The 24,753-nt window shown below is 35.9% G+C and overlaps 1 protein-coding gene across 8 annotated transcripts in view; it reads left to right on the top strand.

The window, feature by feature from the left end:
- The window catches only part of thrb (thyroid hormone receptor beta), a 190,309-nt gene extending 166,149 nt beyond the window's left edge, over positions 1-24,160 (top strand). For 5 of the 8 annotated variants that reach the window (XM_059349202.1, XM_059349199.1, XM_059349198.1 and 2 more), the window contains 7 exons: positions 3,039-3,139; positions 4,022-4,169; positions 5,848-6,053; positions 7,130-7,216; positions 9,187-9,333; positions 11,055-11,313; positions 14,646-24,160. In XM_059349202.1, coding sequence (XP_059205185.1) covers positions 3,039-3,139; positions 4,022-4,169; positions 5,848-6,053; positions 7,130-7,216; positions 9,187-9,333; positions 11,055-11,313; positions 14,646-14,887 — 1,190 coding nt within the window. In that variant the 3' untranslated portion in view covers positions 14,888-24,160. Of the gene's footprint in view, positions 1-1,653; positions 2,227-3,038; positions 3,140-4,021; positions 4,170-5,847; positions 6,054-7,129; positions 7,217-9,186; positions 9,334-11,054; positions 11,314-14,645 lie in introns of those variants that run through there. The other 3 variants (XM_059349205.1, XM_059349204.1, XM_059349203.1) reach the window with 3 other exon arrangements.
- The last annotated feature ends 593 nt before the right edge of the window (positions 24,161-24,753 follow it).

The following is a 24,753-nucleotide window of genomic DNA, read 5'->3' as shown; positions in this document are numbered from 1 at the left end:
TAGTCGCTGTGCAGGATAATAGGTGTATTATCTGAAACAGATCATGCGACACGTGCAGTTTGTCACTCGTGTGTCTTACAGTGTGAGGAAACAATATTGATTTTTAAAATTACAACCATTCATGTTTTTTAGTGAAGTGTTTAAAAAAATTACAAAAATACCATTACATTGTTAGATTTTAGTATTAAAAGCATGAAATGTCATTAATGTTAAAAAAAATGTTTTTTTATTATTATTATTATTATTATTATTATAACCTTTATTTAGAACCTCTTTTTTTAGAGAGACCTGGCCAATATAGGAAGCAACAAATACAAAACAGTTTTTTTTTTAAAAGTACACCGTAAAAACACAAACAAAGGACAAACAAAGAATGATTAAATTTACTAACAGATTATGAAAAACAGGTACATTATAGAGTCGTCCTCAAGTGTTCTCAGTTTAGATTTAAAAGTGCTAAATGATATTAACTCTCCAGTCATTCTGTAACTTATTCCATGCAGAAGGACCAGAAGGACCAGAACTACTCAGTTCTGGTCCTTATTTTTTCCGTAACTGTGCAATTAATAACTGTACAACTGTGCAATTAATAATGATACAGCTAATTAAAGTGATATCTTATTCGCTGATTTGATTTCCACAGTAATCTAAATTTGGCTAGTTTTCATTAAGGCTGCAACTAACGATTATTTTCATTGTCGATTAATCTGTCGATTATTTAAATGATTAATCGATTAGTTGTTTGGTCAATAAAATGTTGACAAATAATAGTCAGTGTTTCCCAAACCACAAGATGACGTCCTCAAATCTCTTGTTTTGTCCACAAACCAAAGAGATATTCAGTTTATTGTCATAAAGGAACAAAGAAACCAGAAATATTTGACCAGAAGAATTTGGACTTTTGTCTTTAAAAAACTGCTCAAACCAATTATTCGATTATCAAAATAGTTGACAATTCATTTAATAATCGATTATTGTTCGATTAATCGATTAATTGTTGCAGCTCTAGTTTTCATTTTGGTTATAATTATTCATTCCAGTTACTAGGTGTTTTTTATAGTGTCAAGTAATTCCCACATTAAAATATAGTGCTAAGTGTTTCTTATTTGCTTTCTTTCCATTAACTTGCAGTAGGGGTTAAATACATGTAACCGTGTAAATGGTGAAAAGTGAAAAAGGGTTATGAGTGTAAAACACTAAACCCTTGTTAAAATCTTCTTAGTGTCATAGTTGGCAGGAATAATTATATGACACTGACCTAAGTGAGCGTGTTTACAGATTCTGTTTAAAATACCCACAGGATAAGCGAGGGGTTAATACACAAAGGTTAAAGGTTAAAGTGTTAGGAAGCACATCAAGTGGGGGAGAACTCATCATTCCTACGTGATGTGAGAACCCTCGCCAAAATCCTTTAAAGTCAAGTTAAAGTTTTCTTGGAACTTTTCTTTGCTTTCTGTAGAATTGTTGTGCAGTTGGTGTTATTAGATGTAGGTGTAACGCGAGGTCTTAATCTGTCACATCGGTCCTGTCTGTGGCACACTGAGGATTTGTGGAGTGTAAGATTAGAGCTCTGCGTCGTCATAAACCTCTGCTTACCAGTTCGGCAGGGTGGTGGCGGGTGGGGCTGCTGCTAGGTGTAGTCTGTGGTCTGTGGACTTGGTGGATAAAACGTTTGTGTGGCTACATAGGGTCAACCTCTATGAGGCTTTTTCCCAGACCAGGAACTTTCTCAGTCTCGCATTCACATAGCTTGGTCATTTTTGTTTAGATCTGATTTTTTTTTTCCTTTGGAATCTGCAAAGTTTATTATTTTTGGGATTTTTGGGGGTATTTCTTGGAGTTGACCCAGAACTTTTTATGCTAGCCTGCTGCTGTGGCTCTCCATGATGAACTACTGCATACCCGACATGTATGAGATGCCTCACCCAGGGTTGGGAGGCTACACGGTGCAGGGCGGTGGGGAACACTGCATGTACCCGGGTGCCGGACCCGGGTACGGACACTTTGAACCCCAGCCGCTGCACCATCCGCCCTGCATGGAGCAGGCTTGGCAGCCCAGCCAGCACTACTCTTGCTCGTACGCTGCTGGTGGCGCGCCTGTTTTTAAGAACGAGTATTGCAGCATGGAGATCCCTCTTAGTCATTACCACCACCAGCCCGAATATTACCCTGAGATCAAACCTGACTTCTCACACCTGCAGTGGATGCAGGGGGAGCACAGGAAAGGTATGCCAACTGGACTGGGAGTTGTGAGATGGGATTTTTCACCCAAGTTTTAATTTGGTTATATCCATTGTGTCTTCTCTCGAGATTTCATGTGAGGAATACTTTTGTTAATTAGTGATGGCTCCGTCTTGATCAATGAATCAATGATGTCTGGGATTTTCAAATTAAGTCTGATAAGCGTAAATCCAAGACTTAAGGCGCCATGCGGTGGCAGGTCTGTGAGCAGGACTTGGTGGGGGCTTCTTATTGATTGATGGTGAGGCAACAGAAGGCTGAAGCACGATTCTTAACAAAACCAAAAAAGGTATTGATCAGTTTGTTAACATCCGGTCCTGGAGCCTGAGGTCAAAACACTGACTTCCTTAACCCCTATAGGAAAATTGGGCCAGGTGTTAACTCCCCAAACTGGGACAGGTGTTAACCCAGTGTGTTAGCAGTACTATGCGTGGAAGTTGGTGCTAATTTTAAATCTTGCATGTGTGACTTTTCGAGGCCACATTTAGTTTAACCGGTTGTCACCTACATGTTAAAAAATAGACACAAAGGAACAGCCAATGTTCTGTATATACAGTCTATAGATAGCTCGTTTGCCTGACTTGGCAAGTTTTACTTTTGAACAAGAAAAGAAGCATGAATCCAAATTAAATCCAATTTAAATGATGTTATTATTAAATGCACTTCTTTATTTATCAGTTTGGTGAATCAAAAACCACACCAGTCATGAAAAATTCAGACTTCAGACTAAAAAAATCCAGTGATCTTTGTTTCCCCCACAATAAAATCAGATATTAACCATTTTTTCTTCTCTACAGGGTACATTCCAAGTTACCTGGACAAGGATGAGCTATGTGTAGTGTGCGGGGACAAAGCCACAGGCTATCACTATCGCTGCATTACCTGTGAAGGTTGCAAGGTAACACAAACAAGTCTCAACAGTTTTCAGCGAGGGCTGGGCGATCAGAGAAAATCAAATGTTGCAGTGTTTTTGACCAAATACCTCGATATTGTAACAATATTGCGGGGTTAGCTATTGGTTCTTTCACAAAATATTGACACAATGAGATTTTTTTTTAATCATCAGTCATGTCGATATAATGACCAAGTGGATGAATGCAAATAATAGTACAGTTTGGTAAGTTCAGAAAATCATCACTTTACTGTAATGTACACTGCAAAAAAGGGGTTTCTAAAAACAAGATAAAAAAAACACAAAATCTGAGGGAAATGATCTTGTTGCATGGACAGATGATTTCACTTGACAAGATTTCTTAAATTAAGATTATTATATCTAGAAATAAGCATGTGGAACGCTTAAAATAAGAAATTAACTCTTAAAACAAACTCAATTAAAGCTGCAAGCAGTGATGAACTGGCCCGAGCAGAGTGAGCTGACAATTATTTGTTTCTTACCAAGATAAAAATAACTTTAGATTTAGAAGTGTTACATAATCTATCTTGTTTTAATAGTTAATTTCTTGTTTTAAGCATTAAACATGCTTATTTCCAGATTTAACAATCTTAATTTCAGAAATCTTGTCAAGTGAAATTATCTGTCCATGCAGCAAGATCATTTGCCTCAGATTTAGACACACCTTTTTTGCAGTGTAGCCTTTAAAACCAGGAAAAAGCAACACTTTTGCTATACTACGGTACCCAACATTTATCTACTCTAGAATCTAGATGATAATATTCTATTACAAAATCAATATAATATTAAAATATTGCCCAGCCCTATTTTCAGCAAATTACGTGCATTTTGAAGGCCTTTTTGAGTATATGCCTGTCTGCTCTCAAGGGTTTCTTCAGGCGGACAATCCAGAAGAATCTCAACCCGACTTACGCTTGTAAGTACGAGGCGAAATGTGTCATCGACAAAGTGACCAGAAACCAGTGCCAGGAATGTCGCTTCAAAAAGTGCATTGCAGTGGGAATGGCAACCGACTGTAAGTTTCTACAGGCTGAGATAGTCAATTATCTCAGCTTCTGTGTGTGTGTGTGTGTGTGTGTGTGTGTATGTGTTATATAGACATATCGGCACAAATCACATTCAAGTTAGCCTTGAGTGTGTGTGTGTGTGTATGTGTGTGTGTGTGTGTGTGTGTGTGTGTGTGTGTGTGTTTGTGTGTGTTTGTGTGTGTGTGTGTGTGTGTGTGTGTATGTGTTATTAGATATATCGGCACAAATCACATTCAAGTTAGCCTTGAGTGTGTATATATGTGTGTGTGTGTGTGTGTGTGTTATATCGGCACAAATCACATTCAAGTTAATCAAGATTATTCCAATTGAATTAACAAGTTAGATGAACATATTTGATCTTTGAAATTTCATTTAAAAATGTCATTCAAAGTTATTGTTTTAACCTGGTTAACAATTTGTTAGTTTCTTTGTGGATGAACATAACTTTTGTGACAATTGATTAATTTTTGGATTCAAATATTTTTGGTGTTTTTCTCTGCTCTGTACAAAAATTAAATGCACGGTCGCCCAATAAAGTTGGAATAATAATTTATAGATATATATTCCAACTTTATGGGCAATCGTGTAAATATTTTGGACTTATTCAGATAAAACAAGCAACGAGAAAGATGTGATATGCATTTCTCACACTTTTCGGACATTTTAATGGCAAAATTATTAACTGATCAATTTAAGAGATCTGCACATTAATCAATAATGAAAATAGTCAATTGTTGTTGCCTAGTTGCAAGTGAGTAGAGAGGAGTATTCTGCTACAGTAGTGGGTGATTCTCATGAACATGGTACAGCTCATAGCAAAAACCCAACAGCATTGAATACATATTTTCTTTGACCCTTTATAACATATACAATCTTAAGTCACTGTTTAAAATGAATTTTTAATCCATTTTTAAAAGATTTAAGGTATTTTCTGACATTTTTAGAGACACTGTGAGCAAAATTCATTACCGTAACACATTTTAAAATAAAAAAAACAACAAAAGTTTTTTTAACCATTTTTTCTCATCAATTTTCATTCAGATTTTGTTCTTTATATGTTGTTAAAACCATTATGTTTGATTATATTCTGTTAAATTATAAATTTTTGAACAAATGCATATTTATTTTTATGAAGTTTATTAAATATTTATTGTATACAATGTGGGGAAACCATGACATTTTTATCTGGACGCCTTACAATAATGAATTTGTGAATCAAAAATATGTTTAAAAATATAGAAAATGTGCCTCATTATGGCTATAGTGCTCATTCATAGTGAAATATATTTAGTTTAATAAAGTATGTTCTTATAATCTTCACAGACATAGCTTAGACTGGCTTTATGAGAATCACCCAGTGGCTTATGTCTCTATGGGCATATTCATACTCTCTTTACCATAAAAACTATTGTAGTTCACTGGAATCCTTGATTAATGAAATTAATTATATCAGACTCAACTCAACACAAAAGTAGAACAGTTAAGAGTCACTGAGCAAGAAGTAATGAACTAATTGAGACTATTGTGTCCATTATATTGTTCCTCCTTTGCACCAATTTATTACCAATTTATTGTTTATTATTCCTCCTCCTCCCCATTCCGTCCACTCTCCATGTCTCCCTTTTTCTTCCTCTGCTCGTGCCCCCTCCCTCCCCCCCCCCCCAGTGGTGTTGGATGACAGCAAGAGGCTGGCCAAGCGGAAGCTGATCGAGGAGAACCGGGAGCGCCGTCGGAAGGAGGAGCTGCAGAAGACGGTGTGGGACCGACTGGAGCCCACCCAGGAGGAGTGGGACCTCATCCGTATGGTGACTGACGCCCATATGGCCACAAATGCACAAGGCAACCACTGGAAGCAGAAGCGGAAATTCCTGGTGAGATACCCTCCTCCCTCCCTCCCTCCTGACCAGAGCCTTCATAGTATTGATTACCTGCCTTATCCAACCACCCCCCCCCCCCCCCCCCCCCCCCTCCCACCCTTCACAGACCCCTTCCACATCACACCCCTGTCTCCTCCACTTCCACCACAACCACTGTTCCACTGTTCCCTGTGGTAATATGTCCATGTGTTTTTTTGTATCTCCTTGTAGAGTGGGGAGAATTAGCTGGACGATGGAGAAAAGTGTGTTCCTCAACGCAGCAGCACTAATTTATATTGGAACATCTTATTCTTGTCTTTTCTATGCCATACCAAGCAACGATCCTTAATCACTAATACTAATAACTTGCTTTTTTTGTGCCGTTTCATTTTTCCTCTCTTTCTGTTTGTAGCTTTTGATTTCACACCTCACCCTTTTTTTGACTAATTTCGTTTTTCTTTTCTGTAAAGTCTAATCGCTCTGTCCAGATTGAAAGTTCGTCTCAGCTGTTGACTTTAATTTGGGTTTCTATGGCACGATCAGAAAGAACACCAATTTGCAGAATATCCTGATTTTTTGAGCGGACTAAGGAAAAAGAAATTAGCTCGGGAAATTTGCTTTGCGTACAATTAGCAAGAATATATAACGGAATCTATTTCACTACTCTTTCATCGTGTTACCTTGTGGTTTTTATCCAAACTGTACTGTACAGTAGCGTTCACATCATAGAAAAACATGAGAAAAATTAATTTGGAAACGTTTGTAAAAATGAGTAAAAATTGATTCAAGCTTTGAATGATTAATGTTGTGATAAGTGTCCCGTCATGGCTATGGGGTTTGATCGAATTACTCGTCCATTATTTACTATGGAATTCTAAATTTCCGAGTCGTTGACTGTTTCCGAGGACCTGTTTGAAGTTGGGGTCCTGAGCCTGAATCTCACCATAGAAACCCATTTTGGATTTCTGTCCTCACCTGTTTTCTATCTGCACACTCTTTCATCTGTCTTCAGTTTTAACTTGTTTTCTTTTTAGTTGCCTTGCCACGGGTTCTTCATTGAAAGTTCACGATTCCTGTTGATTATCCAACAGGTCGAGGAAGCTATGCTTCTTAATGAAATAACATGTAATTTATTCTATACTTCTGACCAGAGTGCAGCGGGGGTGAAGGAAACTAAGGTACGGACATATTTTTATGGCAATGTCTTCTTACATGTGTTTCATACAGCTAGTTCTCCCCTCAAAAACGCCAATGGAGGTCGTGTGTACAGGCAGCGAAATACGAGCGATATTGACGTATTGAAGCGTCCGCTGCAATGCTTCAGCCGCCATCTTGCATGACATAGTAGTGACTGACAGTGAAGCGAAGTTAAAATTGCAAATTTACGCCTTCAGTAGAAAGCTGGGGTGGCGGATAGATTGAACAAATGGCAGACTTTCACCCAGGAGACTGGGGTTCGCATACGATGTGAAAACAAAAGTGAGCGATTTTTAACGTAAGTTACGCGAATCACATTTTTTAACATAACTTACATTTTTGCCGTACTCTCGTGACACTTCTAACTACTTCACTTTCAACGTTTACTTACATTTATTTACTTTTTAAACTGTCTTCTATAACGCTTTACACTGTAAAAAATGTTTGTAGATTTTATGGTGAAAAACTGCTGAACCATGACAGTAAAAGACGTAAAATGATAAATGGGTTAATTCAGTTTCAATAACAATGAAACACCGTAAATGTATATGTCAGCCAAAACAGTATTTTTTATCTTTATTTTAAATACATCACTCCACTGTAAAATACACTTGCAATGTAATTATATATAAATATATATATATATATATATATATATATATATATATATATATATATATATATATATATATAAGCCATCACTGTAATTTTTGTATTTATTTATTTATTTATTTCACTGTTAAATGTACTAAACACCATATCTCTAACAAAAATATACTGTAATATTTCTTGGTAAAATCTTGAATTTAGTATTTTCTTGTCAATTATATGGCAGAACAGCGTTTCTTTTGATGGAAAAACTTATTTTTTTAATGGTAAAATATGGACTAAAATGACAATCTTGAACGTGAAATCAACAGTGCTAATATCCTTTTACTGTAATATTTTTTAAAAAGTTGCACCGTATTTATTACGGTAAACTTCTGTCAACCACAGCTGTCGTTTTTTTACTGTAAAAACAACATTTTCTTTTTTTTACAGTGTACCAGGAAGTTTTTTGCCCTAAACCTAGGTCAGTGGTTTTGGAGCATAAATTCACAGAAACTGCAGCCTTTTTTACAACCGCGACGTGTGTGCTATTTTTAGAACATGCCGCTGTACCGCGGGCCGCAATACAAATGTACGAGTCGTAACGGGTGGTACTGATACACGACCTCTTCTGTCGTTGAGGTTGGAGAACTTGTTGGTTTCATACTGTTTGTAGTTAACATTTACATGCAAAACATAGGTAATACTTTACAATAACCCTCATTTATAAATAGTAAACAGATAGTTTATTAATGTTAAATCATCATTTATAAACCGTATATAGGCCATTTAGAATGGTAAATACATAAATTATTAATGTTCAACTAACTACATCATTTATAAATGACAACTAGATGACATATTAATGTAAGTTTATAGTTACTTTACCATTAACAAACAATTCAATTATAATTAATAGTTTATCAATCGTTTTAGTTGCACTCATTATAACATGTGTAACACCATATTAAGTATGTTAATGATTTTGAAATGATTCATTTACTTTTAAGAAATTGATTGCAAACATTTAAAGATTAAATTTGTATAGCACTTTGTAAATGGTTAATAATTGGTTTATAAGCCATCTATAAACATCACTTAGTTGGTTATTGTAAAGTGTTACCAAAACATATTTAGGCAATGGAAAAGGGAGCACTACATTCACATCTTTACATCATATTGGACAGGCATAATAAACTAAATCCAAAGTAAACCACTTCACTTAGTCTTTAAGTTTTTATCTTATCATATGTGTTAGTAGTGTGTTAAGTATATAGTGTTAAGTTAACTCAGTTTCTATAAGCAGTTTTATTTCTCTTAGAGACGGTTCACACTGACACCGACCTTCTTTTTGTTCTTTCAGCCTGAGGATATTGGTCAAGCTTCCATGGTCAATACGCCTGAAGGAAACAAAGTGGATATAGAAGCCTTCGGTCAGTTTACAAAAATTATCACCCCTGCCATAACCCGAGTGGTGGACTTTGCCAAAAAACTGCCTATGTTTTGTGAGGTAAGTGTGCTTGCATATTTGTTTCATGTAATTAGAGAATAGAGAGTTCACAATCCTTTCTTTGAGTCGACACCTGTTGGAGTTTCTAATGCTGCAGTCAGTGGATTCACTGGAAAGCCACCAATAGAATTAGTCTGTATTACTTTATCTCAGATGTATTGGCAACAGCCAGTCAGACAATAATTAACATGTGATTTTTGTTTATGTAATAATTCAAATTGATATGTATTGCTTTTTTTTTTTATTACACTTGTTAAAGCAGGGTAATAAAGTGTGACTAAAACAGTAAATTAAAGATGTAAAAATGTAAATGTAAAAGACAATAAAACAGTAAAATGATCAGCAGCATCCATCAGGCTTTAATTGAATTGTTTCTTGAAAGATTCCTTTCAGAAAATATTACAAATTATCAGGGAAATTTGTGATTCTGGCCTATATAAATCAAATTAAATGGCATGTCATTTTAACATATTATGTGCCACCACCACAAAATGTGGTTTTATGAGATTGAAGCAACTTCATATTACTATGTAAATATTACTATGTGAGATCAGGTTTCTCCATTGCAATGAAAATAACTAAATGCAGTGTTAAGTTTAAGAAAGAGACCTCATTCATGACTTTGGGTTGTTCGTATTATTTTGTGATTTACTAACAATGAAATATCAGTCATGCTTTCAGAGCTAATTATTAGTGCGTTGATAGTAGTTTTTACATGAACACATTCCTACTTATACCGTATTGTTCATTTAGCCAGCAGACAAGCAAGCTAGCAGATAGTTAGCTCAGTCTAACTAAGCTGCTGCTTAATGCTGGATGTATAAATGTAGTGACTTTAAGAATAGAATAGAAGAATAGAATGCCTTTATTGTCACTATAAGCATGTACAATGAGATTTGAAAGCTGACTGCAAAAAGCAGTGCGACAATAAATAAAATATATATGAAATATAAAAATATACAATAAAAACATAAACATTCATAGGCAATTAAATGTAAAAAAATATATATACGATATAATGTAAACATAGGCAAGAAAGGAAGGTAAGGTGCACAGTCTTCAATTTGCCAGAAGCAGATATGATGCTATGCAGTGTTCATAAATATATTGAAACTCCATGCCAGATTTTTTTTTTTGATGATATTCAGTCACGTAAAACTGGAGATATTGTCATATATATTTAGTATAAAATATTGAACTAGATATTATCCTCATTTTACCTGTTATAGGCTATGTTAAATATGCAACATGTGTTCATATTTGCAATATTTTAAATTCTGTGTTTTGAAACATAATTTTCAAGATCAGATTTTATGTTTTTCTTTGTTTCTTTTGGTTTCAAAATTTTGTAGGTCAAAGTTTAAAATGAATTATCAGGACATATAGGTGAGGTAACGCTGAAAAAACTGATACCAACATGGCATGGTAAAGATTTTTGAACATATTTTTTTAACAGACATAGCCGAAGATTTCAGAGGGTTAAAAGTATTGCACAGTAAGAAAGTCCATATCCAAATCAGTGCATATGAAGGTTCAAGGTGGTTATTGCTTTTGGGAAGAAACTGTTTTTGAATCTGTTTGTCGTAAAGGTTTTTATCTGCTATGATTAGCTAATTGCAATAGTTAGCTTGAATTGTCAGCTGTTCACAAATAAGCACATGCTAACATTAGTTTAGCCGTGCTTCTACTAACAATACTAATCTTTTTCTACTTTTCCTCAGCTGCCTTGTGAAGACCAGATCATCCTGTTGAAAGGCTGCTGCATGGAGATCATGTCACTGCGAGCTGCTGTTCGCTATGATCCGGAGAGTGAGACCCTCACACTGAATGGCGAGATGGCGGTCACGAGGGGTCAGCTTAAGAACGGGGGCTTGGGTGTAGTTTCGGATGCCATCTTTGACCTTGGCGTGTCGCTGTCCTCCTTTAACTTGGACGACTCTGAGGTGGCTCTTCTACAGGCTGTCATCCTGCTATCATCCGGTAAGCACCGCCGCACTACTGAACACCGCTTTACAAAGCAATGCTGTTAGTACAGTAAAGATGTGTGAATTTTAGAGAGCACAAAAGGTATAGTTTATTAGGGGTTGTACATACGGAAAGAAAAGGAAACACACATGTCACTTCTATCTAAAGCAGGGGTCTCAAACTCAAATTACCTGGGGGCCGCTGGAGGCAGTATCAAAATGAACTAAAAAAGACACAAAATTACTAAAAAAAAAAAAAAATGACAGGAAAAAAAATAAATTACTTAAAAAATACACAAAATTACTAAAAAAATGACAAAAAATTACAAAAAAAATACACAAAATTGCTAAAAAAAAAAAAAAAAAAAAGGACACAAAATTACCAAAAAAAGACAAAAAAATATTTTTTAAAAAGAAACAAAATTACTAAAAATAAGACACAAAATTACATTTACCCTTTTCCGGTAACAACAACCAGGCGAGTTTGCTAGTTCTAATTAGTTTTTATTTTTTTGAAAATGCTTAGTTTTAGTTTAGTTTTTTAGTTTTAGTTTTAGTTTTTTGTAATGGGGTATTTGTTGGGTGCGAGATTCAAAAAAGTCTCAATAAATGTTGCCTTTATTTCCTTTTATTATCCATCTCAGCCCCAATAAGTTTATTTAGTCATAAACCCAGATAGATGAAATAGATTTCATATCAACCAAAAAGTTTTACGTATGAAAAAAGTTGACAAAGACATAAACGAAGGACATTTTCACTATAATTTTAGTTAGTTTTAGTTAGTTTTGTAACCACAAAATACAGTTTCAGTTCGTTTTCGTTTTTTTTTTTTTAAACTCTCGTTTTTATTTTTATTTTCAGTTAACGAAAATGTTTTTTCAATTCTAGTTTACGCTATTTCGTTAGTTTTCGTTAACTATAATAACCTTGGTTTTAAGAAGACGTGTCTTCTTAAGAACGGTTGGTTGGTTGTAATTTCCTTGGTAATGCTTTGTCCCCTTTTGCACAGATTGTGTGAACAGACATGAAATCCATACAACATTACAGTTCAATCAATTAATCACCATGATCATTGTGAGGGGCTTTGTCCAATAGCTTGGTTTTAGCTCAAGCACCATTTCTCTGTGTGACGCTCTGCATCTCATTGAAGATCAATACTGTTCTGCTGTGTGCTGTACATATAGACATGGCATGGGGTTAACATGCCCATCTGTCTTGTTTTCTGACACACAGTATCCACAAGAGATCAATCAATACCATTTCCAAGGCTAAGTTGCTTAAAACCAATATCTTTGGATTGAGCTACACTGCCCTACAAAGTCTAACTGCAGTAACTGCTCAAAGGGTAAAACTGAGAAAAACTGCTTTAAAGTTTTTTTAATGTTTTTTTTTTAACTGGCCAGCCAAATGGGTTATATGTAGATAAGTGATATGAGACTTATTTCTACTGTATGTATTGATGATGTCATTTTTATACTCAAAAATCATGATTTATTTGACCTTTGACCCCAAAAACGTAGCTACTGCACTCTGGTTCTGCTGTAAAAGGTTCTAATAGTAATGCAGTAACAACAAAGTTGTTGTCTTCTTTCAGCTTTTATATTTAGTTTTCAGTGAAACAACATTTTCAAATAGATTTTGTTATAAGTTAAAAGTGTTTAATAGCTCTATTCAAAGATGTGTGTATTTTGGACTTACTATTATAGAATAATATAATTTCATCTTACTCTTTTACTTGATCACGTCGTGATTTCGACTTTTTTTCTTATTTTCAATTATTTCTCATGACTTCAACTTTTTTCTCATCATTTTGACTTTTTTCTTGTGACTTCAACTTTTTTCTCATTATTCTGACTATTTTCTCGTTATTTTGACTTTTTTTCTCATTTTGAATTATTTCTCATGCCTTCAACTTTTTTCTCATCATTTTGACTTTTTTCTCGTTATTTTGACTTTTTTCTTGTGACTTCAACTTTTTTCTCGTTATTTCGACTATTTTCTCGTTATTTTGACCTTTTTTCGTGATTTAATAAAGAGTTTTTTAAGGTTGTTTCATTGTGGTTTACAATTTGGGCTTATATTTCTATAACTGGGGCTTTTCCATTCTATCAGTTAAAACTATGTACTCACCACAGTAATTGATGTGATAACACACAGCAACATCAGGCAAAATTATCCAAAATGTTGTTTATAATACCATATTACTCATGAAAACTGGGATGGTTGTTGTTGTCTTGTTTTTTTTAACCTGCGTGACCCTGACTGCCTGTGTTTATTGTGCCATTAGACTAACAATGATTAGCTTTGCTGCTGCATTCAAGACAGACAATTAACGTACAATGTTATTGCTAGTGATGGGGACAATGGACTAACCTATAAAAATACATTATCTAAGTTATTCTTTAACCCTGACAGACACGATGTCTTCAGATGATCAGACTGGTTGTCAACAAACTCCAAGTTCAGTCCAATTTATTTAGTCCAGGAGACAAAAGGTGAACAGCAAAACTGTACATTGTAAACATTCATTGTAGCTTACAGACTTCTCTCCTGGCTCAGCTTTGACCCACACTGTAAAAAATGTCTGTAGGTTTTACAGTGAAAAACTGCTAAACCATGACAGTAAAAGTCTGTAAAATGATGTGAAATGGGTTAATTCAGTTTCAGTAACAATGAAACATTGTAAATGTATATATCAGCCAAAACAATATTTTTTTTTTTTGAAGTACATTACTCCACTGTTAAATGTACTAAACACCGTATCTCTAACAAAAATATACTGTAATATTTAATGGTAAAATCTTTTATTTTATGCAGCATTTATGAAGTATTTTCTTGTCAATTACATAGCAGAACAGCGTTTCTTTTGATTACATTTTTTTTTTACGGTAAAATTTGGAATAAAATGGCAATCTTAAACGTGAAATCAACAGTGCTAATGTCATTTTACCGTAATATTAGAAAAAGTTCTACCGTATTTTTTTACGGTAAAAATCTTTAATTTATGCAGCATTTATGAAGTATTTTCTTGTCAATTATATGGCAGAACAGCGTTTCTTTGGATGGAAAAACTTTTTATTTATATCGTAAAATTTGGAATAAAATGGCAATCTTAAACGTGAAATCAACAGTGCAAATATCATTTTACCGTAATATTAGAAAAAGTTGCACCATATTTATTACGGTAAAGTTCTGGCAACCACAGCTGCCGTTTCTTTTTTACAGTGCACTGTGCTGCAACATGTCAGCAATTAGTTTGGCTATCATAACAGAGCTATGAAAAACCACATTGTATTAAATGTGGTTTTTAGACACCTAACAACACCTCCGATGTGTTTTTGTCTTCAGATCGGCCGGGCCTGAGTAGCGTGGAGCGAATCGAGCGCTGCCAAGAGGAGTTCCTGCTGGCCTTTGAACATTACATCAATTACCGCAAACACAAAGTGGCGCATTTTTGGCCCAAGCTGCTAATGAAGGTGACAGACCTGCGGATGATCGGCGCCTGCCACGCCAGCCGATTCCTTCACATGAAAGTGGAGTGTCCCACTGAGTTATTCCCTCCTCTCTTCCTGGAGGTCTTCGAGGACTGACCAATGGATTTCAGTGTATGTGTGTGCGCGTGCATGTATGTGTGTATGTATGTGTGTGCATACGTCAGCGCCTGGGCACCCTGGTGGTCTCAGGGGTGGAACCAGCAGAAGGCCCGTCACAATGAACTTTCTATTAGCACTACTGAGTGTCACTTCATTCCATAGTGTAGGAGTAGCTCTCTGGTCTAGTTTTGGATGGAACCATTCCTTATAGTGCGGGTACATGTGAATTACATTTTGTTCTTCTTTTTTGGTTTGTTCTGTTGTTATTGTTGTGGATATAACCTGACACCTCGGATTTTACCATAGGTTTTTTTTTTTTGTTGATGATTGTATAGTTGGCATATTGGTGATTTTATCAACACTTGTTTATTCATTAGAAACCATGCAAATATTGTATTTTCGGTAACACTTCACAATAACCAACTAAGTGATGTTTATAGATGGTTTATAAACCAATTATTAACCATTTACAAAGTGCTATACAAAATTTAATCTTTAAATGTTTTAAACCAGTTTCTTAAAGGTTTATGAATCATTTCAAAATCCATAACATACTTAATATGGTGTTAAAATGTTAAAATTAGTGCAAAATTATTGATAAACTATGGTAAAGTAACTATAAACTTACATTAATATACCATCTATTTGTCATTTATAAATGATGTAGTTAGTTAAACATTAATAAATTATGTATTTACAATTCTAAATGGCCTATACATGGTTTATAAATGATGATTAAACATTAATAACTATATATAAATCTGTTTATACCATTTATTTCCATTTATAAATGAGGGTTATTGTAAAGTGTTACCGTATTTTCCTTCCTTTATGTTAAAAAACGTAAAAAGGCTGCTCTGATACACAAAATAAGACATTGTTAGCGATCCGTTAGCCTTCTCCCACCCGCGCGACTTTATTGGACCCATTTGTTGGTATATTAACTGTCATATAGTCAGTCATCCATCTGGTGAAGTGTTCAGTGCCTCACCATCATACTGTGACCTGACCTGTTAACAGCAACCCACTCAACAGCTTACAGATCTTTGTAAGTCTTTGTTGAAATGCTGCGTTCAAGATGTGTCGGAAAAATCTGAATTTTGTAACAGAATGACAACTAAAGGCAGAACTCTGAGAAAGAAACCTGGGCAGGATCTTTATGTGACATCTTCATGGCAGCATACACTGTTAACACTACACAACAATATAACAATCCTCAAAACTCACAAGCTCATTTAACAGTAATATATGAGCATAATTCTGCCCAATACCTGCCTGTACTGTAGAAAGCTAAACGTGGAATACTGAATTGTGAAGGCCAGTGATAATTGCTCAATATCATAGACAACAACAGCCACATATAAGAAAAAAACAACTTTTATTCATTCAATTCTGAAAAGAAAGTCAAATTTCTAAGATTTATTTTGGAAATTAATGAGTTCTAAGCTGCTTAGGATGAAAGTATCTGCCAAATGGATGTAAACAATATATCTCATATGAAAGAAAGCTTCGTAAATTAAACGAGGAGAATATTCACATTTGTAGAAAAACATCCACTCCATTTAAAAATCTCATTTAATTTCCACAGCATATCTTCAAGTTGTGAAATGAACAGGTCCACACAGCAGCACAACTCATGAGAGATGTGTCACAGTGTTTACTGAAGATAATAAGGGAGGAATGGGAGATACTATTTCAAAGGGCTGCCTCTTGGCTGTCAACGATGCTGAATGGAGAAGAGGATGCTAATGGAATAAGATAAACCATTTCAGGGACAAGTGTTTATGTTTGACATTGCATGTCTATAACACAAAAATGTGATTTAATTCTAAGCAAAACAGTACTTAGGTTACTTAACCTTTAATAAAGGAGATTGTTTATGGGTTATTTTATACAACAAATGCAGAGCTGCAACAATATGTCGATTTGTTGATTGACAGAAAAATAATAATTGTAGTCATTTTTCAAGCAACAACTCCCTAGTTCAGAGGTCGGCAACCTGTGGCAAAATTAAACATTTATTTATTTACATTTTTAATCTAATTTATAATTGGCGTGGGCCCAAAGCAATTTGAATTCTTCAATCGTAAATATGTGTATATTATCATGGCAGTTAAAATGTTTTAAAAACATTTTAGTCCACTAATATGTGCATCATAGCTAACCTCAATTTACCTAAACCTAAATTTAGCCGACTTCAAGTTGAGTTTTCCTTGCTAGGCTATATCTTTAAGTTCCAAATCTCCTGAGATATTCCTTCAGTTTCCAGCCTCTCATTCTGCATTCTGACAAGTCATATAAATAAATGCTCATTATGACCTATTATTAATGTTAATCTAGACTTAGTAGACTGTTTTATGTCCATTCTAAGGCTCAAGATAAGGTTTGTGGCTCCATTCCGACTGTTTTTTCTTATTTTGGCCGACAATGGCTCTTCTGTTAGTAAAGGTTGCCGACCCCTGCTCTAGTTGTAGCTGTTTCTTATCCTACGCCTTATGTTAATGCTAATTTTAATATTTTTGGATTGGTCAGAATTGGGTTGACCATTTTTTTCAGACATTTCATAAAACAAATTAGATCAGATTAATGTAGAAAATAATCAGTGGATTCATTGATAATGAAAATAACAGTTAGTTGCAGAACTAATAATAATAATAATAATAATAATACATTTTATTTGTAATGCACTTTACATTACAGGAAATCTCAAAGTGCTACAAGTAAAAAGCATAACAGTCTAATTATAAAAAGGACAAAAAAGGAAAAAAAATAGCTAAAAACAGAAAACATACATACATAATATAAAAACCATCTAGATGAGAGGAACCAAAGGTTTTACTAAAAAGGAATGTTTTTAGTCCTTTTTTAAAAGTGTCTATGGACTGTGGTGCCCTCAGGGTGTCAGGCAGGGCAAGAACTGATACAAATGTATTATTTATAAGACAACAGTTGGAATGGCGGAGATATTGATCCATGGTCCTAATACTGTCATAGCTCATGTCCAAAAAAAACATGAAAACACACTGAGCTTGTAAATTCAGACTTCCGACATTGAAAGGAACGCAGCATTAGCTTTAAAATAAGCCTGTTCATCATTGCCAGAGACTGGTCAGGACTAACTAAAGCACATAATGACACTGATGTCAGGAAAAGACAATCATATAGTACTCGTTTTTGTGTAACAATGCCACATGCTGTGCCAAAATCAAGTGATTGATGCCCTCCGTATTGAATCCCTGCTGGACTTGACTGGTCATGCTAGTTAGTGCATGCCGCTCACACAGAGTCGTCCCTCTGACTTGTGATTTATTCCTTGTTAGCAGCTTTTACAGTAAAACCAGTTTTGAGTTTTATGTGTTTCATCTCGGCCATGTTGCCTCACTAGTCCCACATAGAATGATTTCAACTCTGTTTTTTTTCCTTTTACTCACAACTCCCTGAAAACAGGGACTGTATGTTCGAACAGTGACGTCATGGTGCTATGGTGGGTTGGGACTGCGGCTGATGGAACTGTTTTGTTATTAACATGCAGAAATGAACAATATCTGTTTGTATAACAGCCCACCACCTTCTTATGATGGCATGCATATACACTAACACACAAACATGCACACAGTACATACAGTACACCTGTACACATACTGTACACATGCACATATATGCATGTGCCTCAACAACAAATGGGTCAGACCCCACCACTGTGAACAAGCAGTGGGATTGGGAGGCCAGGTGAACATTGACTGGCCCACAAGCAGTATGATTCATCATCAGCAAGGTACACTGAGAAAGCTGGTGAGATTGTGAAAAACGTAGCGCTCTTTCCTTTCTTTTATTTTAGCTGGTATGTTCTTTTTGTTGTTGTTCTAAAAGCCTCTCTATGGTATTGTCGTTTGCAATGTGACAAAACAATTGCTCTGTATATCTCGCTTTCTCAAGCTTCACACTACTCCTCAAAGCAGCTTGTGTTTTTTTTTCCTTTTTTCTGTGAAGTGATGCCTTTTATCAAAGCAATAGACTTGCTGCAGTGTTTGAATGACCCGGACCTCACACACACACACCTCGCAAACTGTACAGACTCAAAATAAATGCACAGACAATCAGAGGGAGAGAGATGGATGGGGGAGTAGGCACCCGGGCTCAGGCGACCCGGTTGACATGTAGGGCCGGGCCGTGCTGAGCCAGAGCCATTTGGAAAAGTAACATTGGCCATGTTTACATGCACCCCTGTTGTTATTAGTCCAGTTCAAGCTTGTCTTCATATTAGGTTGTTTGTTAATACCCAGTTACTGAGCCTGCCTGATGCCATTAATAAACTAGTAAACAGAGTAGACAAAATACAGCTAAGATCAAATTATGTCCCATTAGTTACTACTGGAAAAACTTAACAAAAATGTGTCACCACAGGAAGTGACAAGATGCACAAAAAGAAAACACCATTAAATAAATGGGGATAGTTATCTCCACCGGGGCTGGTTGCACAAACATGCATATGCTAGACTGAGTTAATTCTGCTCTTAGGCTTGTCTCATGGCTCTTTTCAACCAAATACTCCAGGAACTAAACTCAGGAACTAAATGAGGACCTTAAAGTCCCCTTTGTGCATTTCTGTTTGCATTTCTATTGCACCTGAAGAACTGGGGGGATTAGAATAGCAAATGACATCAGCAAATTACACCTACAGAAACTTCCTTTCAGGCTTAATGAGATGACAACACCATCATCTGGTTGTCTGGTGATGTACGGCTACATGACCTTTTCAAGTTCTACTTTAGTACTGAAGTGCAATGAAACAAACCTCTCTTGTTAACTTTGTCTCTCTTACCTCTTTTTTAATAACTTTATTCTCAGACTCGTCTCAGGAATTGGGCTGCATGACTTTGTTTAAACGTCAAAAACATTTACAGAAAATTCCATGTAAAGCTCCATGCTATGCTAGCAACAACAGCTAAATTGCTTGCTTGATTTCACATGTGCTGTGTAGCAGTTTGGAGGTTGTGTTGGACCAGTGGTATCGGTACTTCACCTCCATTCTGATAGCTGCTGCTTCAAAACATAGTCAAGAGCAGGAAGAACAACAGCCCAGGGTCCAAAACTGGGCCAAAGTGATGATCATAGACTGTATACAGATCGATGCAGTCATGGTGATGTCACACTTACCTTTAAAGGTTGGCATTTTTGGCCGTCGTTTTATTGTTGTTTTTTTCACAGCAAGTAGCCAAGTTTTTGCTTGGTTGGCAAGGAGCAATTGTTATTCAAAATTAACAGCCAACTCTTTGGAGTGTCTTGTAGTCCAACCAAACATTGAACAGAAGAGTTTTTTAGCGACATAAATGTTAAAATTAACTTTAAGGAGCTGAAAACACACTGGGGAATCGTGAAAGTCGCCCCCTGCTGGCCATTAGACAGAATGCAGATTTTAGGCACTTCTGCATTGGCTTCACTTTTCAGGCCTGAAGGTGACTGTAGGTAAAGTTCCTGAGTTTAAAAAAAATGTCTGGGTTAATTCACAGGGATTGGCCACAATGAGAGTAAAGGGAATTGCACAAAATAAAAATGGATTCATTTCAAAGCTGCATTTATTTACTTTTTTTGCCAACAAGGGGCAAAACTCTACACTCACTACACCAAGTTTAAAGACATATACGATGGACGTGGTTATATGATCCCAAGTGTTTTTCTTAGGCTACGTTTACATGATGATAGTCTGAATAGAAGACGCAAAAGTGGCGTCTCGTCTTCACTTTTTATTCCGAGTTTAGACAAGCGTTTTTGGGAGGAAATCTGCTGCATACGGTGACGCAAAAGTGTGTGGAATTGGATTGGGTATCCATGCCAGGTGTCATGGTGAAACGCATTTTCATCAGCTACTCCTTCCACAAAGTTCTCCACCATCCACTAGATCTCCCAGGTCTCGTCCAAAGCCGTCTGGCTCGCCTACAACCAATTGGTGCATCCAAAATGTGATAGAGGTAATTCTAGATCCTTCTCTGTTCACTAATATTATCTGTACATATCCTGTACATTTGGTGGAAAGACTCCTGTAAGTTCATTAGAGCTGCCAGAGCAGCTTGAAGGTCAGACGCATGGAAATAATCCCACGTTTGTTTATTTCCCTGTACTGGCACATGTATGTGACGTATACGCGTATGTGACGTGAGCAGATCTGAGCAGAGTTTTGTGTCTTGGCAGTGTAGACGGACACGCTATGGCGGAGAAGATTCAAGTTTTCCACTCTGGAGGGTGGTTTCAGATTTTTCGTTTTTATCCTCTGATGCTTTCTGTAACACGCTCTTCTGCTTAGCTTTTCTTAAGCTGTTGCGATGCAAGGCTTATAGAATATTTTCATTAATTTCCTTCAGTGAACTTGCAGTGAAGAACTAACACTACAGGGCCAATATGGACAAGAGGATTAGTGGGACCAAGATCTCTCCCTTCTGTCTTAAGAGCAGTGAGCAGAAAGAATTTCAACTACGTCTCAGTGATGTTTTAGGATCAACAAGAAATTTAAGACATCATCATCAGTCTAAGGTGTGACTTAAGTCATATCCGAAGCCTACCTGTGCAGCCAGCCCCGGCTCCTAGTACAAACTTAACAAGGTTAATTGTCATTCTTGACAGATTTGAGATAGATTGCATTGTAGTTTTCTACACAGAGTACCTTGTGAGATTATAACCTGGCTATTTCATCACATCTTGTATAAGAGACAACCAAAAATTAAAGATTCAAAGATTAGACTTAAAAAAATCCAACTTCCAATCCAAACAAAGTAATGAGTCAGACATTAGCTCAGTGTTCTCTAGTCATAATGACTTTTCAGCTTCATCTTGTCAAGCCATGCTTTTCATTTGATAAGTTTTATTTGATATTTAAATGGAATGGACTGTTAGCTCAACAAGGTTGGGTTTTTTTTATAGCAAAGAAAGTGGCCAAAATCTTACCTCACCATTAACCAAATTGTTTCACACTAACCTCAAAGCTGCATTTATCAGTTTTAGTTGGCCATTTAGTGTCAGTGCTTCATAACAGGCTGAAAATCACACTCATATGGCGTAGTGAGGCCTTATAAGGTTGTTATATCGCTAACATGTTAGCTATTGCCTATTTACACACCTGCAGATGTGGAGCTAGCATTAATTTGGAGTTGTGTTTCTGGTGACCTGATGAATGTAAGTCTAATTTTTACTTACCCTCAATCTCTGTTCTGAGAGAAATGTCTGGCTCGTAAACTGCTGCTGTAAGTGCTTCAGTATGTTCACCAGCTAGCTGCTAGCACTGTCTGTTAGCTGTCTGATGGAGGAGCTACAGTACAGTTGACTTGTAAGTGGCTAGAGATGATTCTTTGTGGGCTTGTCACTAAAGCGACCCCTGTACAGAATTTCTTGAAATGTTGATTTTTTTTTTTTTATTCAGTTGTTAACACAATGTAAAATACACTTCAAACTCAACAGAGTCAAATAAAACTCATCAAAACAGTCTCGGTTAGTCTTTCCACTGTTCTAACAATCACCAACCATGGTCTGGTCTAACCCTTTTAGGCCTAAAACGCCTGGAGAAATGCCGGTAAAACTTATTCGTGATTTTAAAATTACCCCCTAAAATCTGAAGTTTTTCTGGAAATTCAACAGAAGTGTCAACGCTTACTAAATAATAGATTTTATAGCCTCTGTAGCAGATAGAAATGAAATTCAAAAAGTATTTGAGAGCTTATACATGTGGCTTTTAATGAGAAGTTGAGTTTATTTGTCCAAACCTTCAATAAAGTTTTTTTTAAAATCTACGTGTTGCATTGCGACACTCCCACATGTATTCTGATGCATTTCATTGGCCAAGAGACCGAAAAATAGTTGGAAAAAACAACAAATACTACAAAACAACGTATACGCTTTCCCGGCTTTAATGGTAGAATAACGCAACAGCGCCCCCGGTTTTAATGGTAGAAATGTGGTTATGCTTTCCCAGTTTAAATGGGCTAATTTAATCCTTAATTCACAGAGTCAGGTGTAAAAGCAAACCAAAAAAAATGCGCCTACATGTTTTCCTACACTGTCCCTCGCTACTATTATTTGACCATTTAATTAGCAAAATAAAAATGGGAAAAATTGCCTCCTTAAAAAAACAAACCCTTGCCTAGGGTTTGAATGCCAACCTTAAGGATTCTTCTAAGTTTTAAACTATTCTGTACAGCCCTATTACAGGCAGTCATGCGACTCATTAATCATATAAAATGGAAGATTAGTGTACCCAAAATGTAATTAAAACTGAAACAGTAATACATCACAGTGCCGACATACATTAAAAATCTAAATTCAAATTAGAGTACCGGTAAGCATTACAACCATAGCCTCTTATAGTTAATTATATTCATTTTTGTGTTTTTTTTGTAGGTTGTGTACAAACTGAAGTTAATGGCCGTGAGAACATGTTGAATTATTACATGTCACACATAATTACTTGAACTATCAAATGCGTAGAGCATTTTGTGCATGTAAACATAGTCAGTGCTGCCTGCTGGTTCAGATGATGTTTACTGTTCCTGAAGAGGTGCCAGTACGCTGTTATTATCTCTCCCACGAGTTGTTATTCTTAAGGTTACTCAGTTGCAAACCGATAACAAGAGTTGCACCATAGAAAAGCTATTTTACAGTACAAAGGAAAAAGGATGTATATTTTCAGACTGCAGATTTTTTTTACGGATGTTGTTAGCATAATATGAACATGGTATTGTTTTGCATAGCGTAAAAAAAAAATCAACAGTATCTTGCTCTTAAACTCATTTCCACATCTTTGCAAAAAAAAAAAAACTATGAGCAAGACGTTATGAATCATTAAAAAAAAAAAAAACACTTAAATTAGTGCAGCATTAGTTCTACTATTTAAAAAAATGACTTCACTGTCAGTACAAAGCAGCACAGCTGGACACATTTATGGTCCAGCATCAGAGAAAAAGTCATCCACCGTCAACACAGAATTCTCTCCTTGTGTGTTTGAGTGTCTTCTTGTTCAACTCATCTGTTCAACACATACTGGAAAACCGAGTGAGATAAGGTGTGTGTAAGTGTAGGAGTGAATCTGTGGCAGCAGAGCAGAAGATGAGAAAATTCTGTTCAAAGGTTGCTGTCTTGCACTCGGCATTTCCCGGAAATATTATCCGGACAGTGCTTTGACATGAGCATGAGGACTTCGAGAGGAAATGATATCGATGCTCATGACTGACGATGAATGCAGCTAATGTGAATTGGCTATTGAGAATAAAGATGGTTTTGAGAGAATTTGGTTTTGTGCTTTTCTTTTTTTGTTACAATTGTGTTACTTTTCTTACCTTTCTTTCTTTTAAATTACTTTTAAATTGACTTTTTTTTTTTCTTTTAATTTCAGCATAGTTGTCATTTATTAAGGGCTTTTTCTATGGGCTGAAATATGTGCCATCTGGAACTGAATTTGAATTATTTATATTTAATTTAAATTACTTAACTTGAATAATTGCATTAAAAAACTTTTAGAATACAAAAATTTGTATTGTTCGGTTTGAATCATTGCATTGAACAACTGAATCTGAATTGTAATTTGAAATTTAATTCAATAGTTTGGAACTGAACATTCAGTTCTCACAATTCAAATTCAGTTCGCAAAATTCAATTTAAATTTTCTGAGACGAGTATCCGGGTAGTTGAGGCAGAGCAATCGAGCGCAGATACACAGAACGCCTCTTCGGCCAATCAGCAGATCCGGGGGTTTTTTGTAACATTTGTTGCCACCCGGTTGCCATAGCACCTCTCCATATCGGCCAATCAGCACATCCCTTTTTTGCGCTCGATTGCTCTGCCTCAACTACCGGGATGTTCGTCGCAGAAAACTGAAATTG

The sequence above is a fragment of the Centropristis striata genome, chromosome 14 (assembly GCF_030273125.1).
Source record: "Centropristis striata isolate RG_2023a ecotype Rhode Island chromosome 14, C.striata_1.0, whole genome shotgun sequence".
Classification (NCBI taxonomy): Eukaryota; Metazoa; Chordata; class Actinopteri; order Perciformes; family Serranidae; genus Centropristis; species Centropristis striata.
Note: the sequence above shows the minus strand (reverse complement) of the source record. Positions and strands in the feature narration are given on the sequence as shown.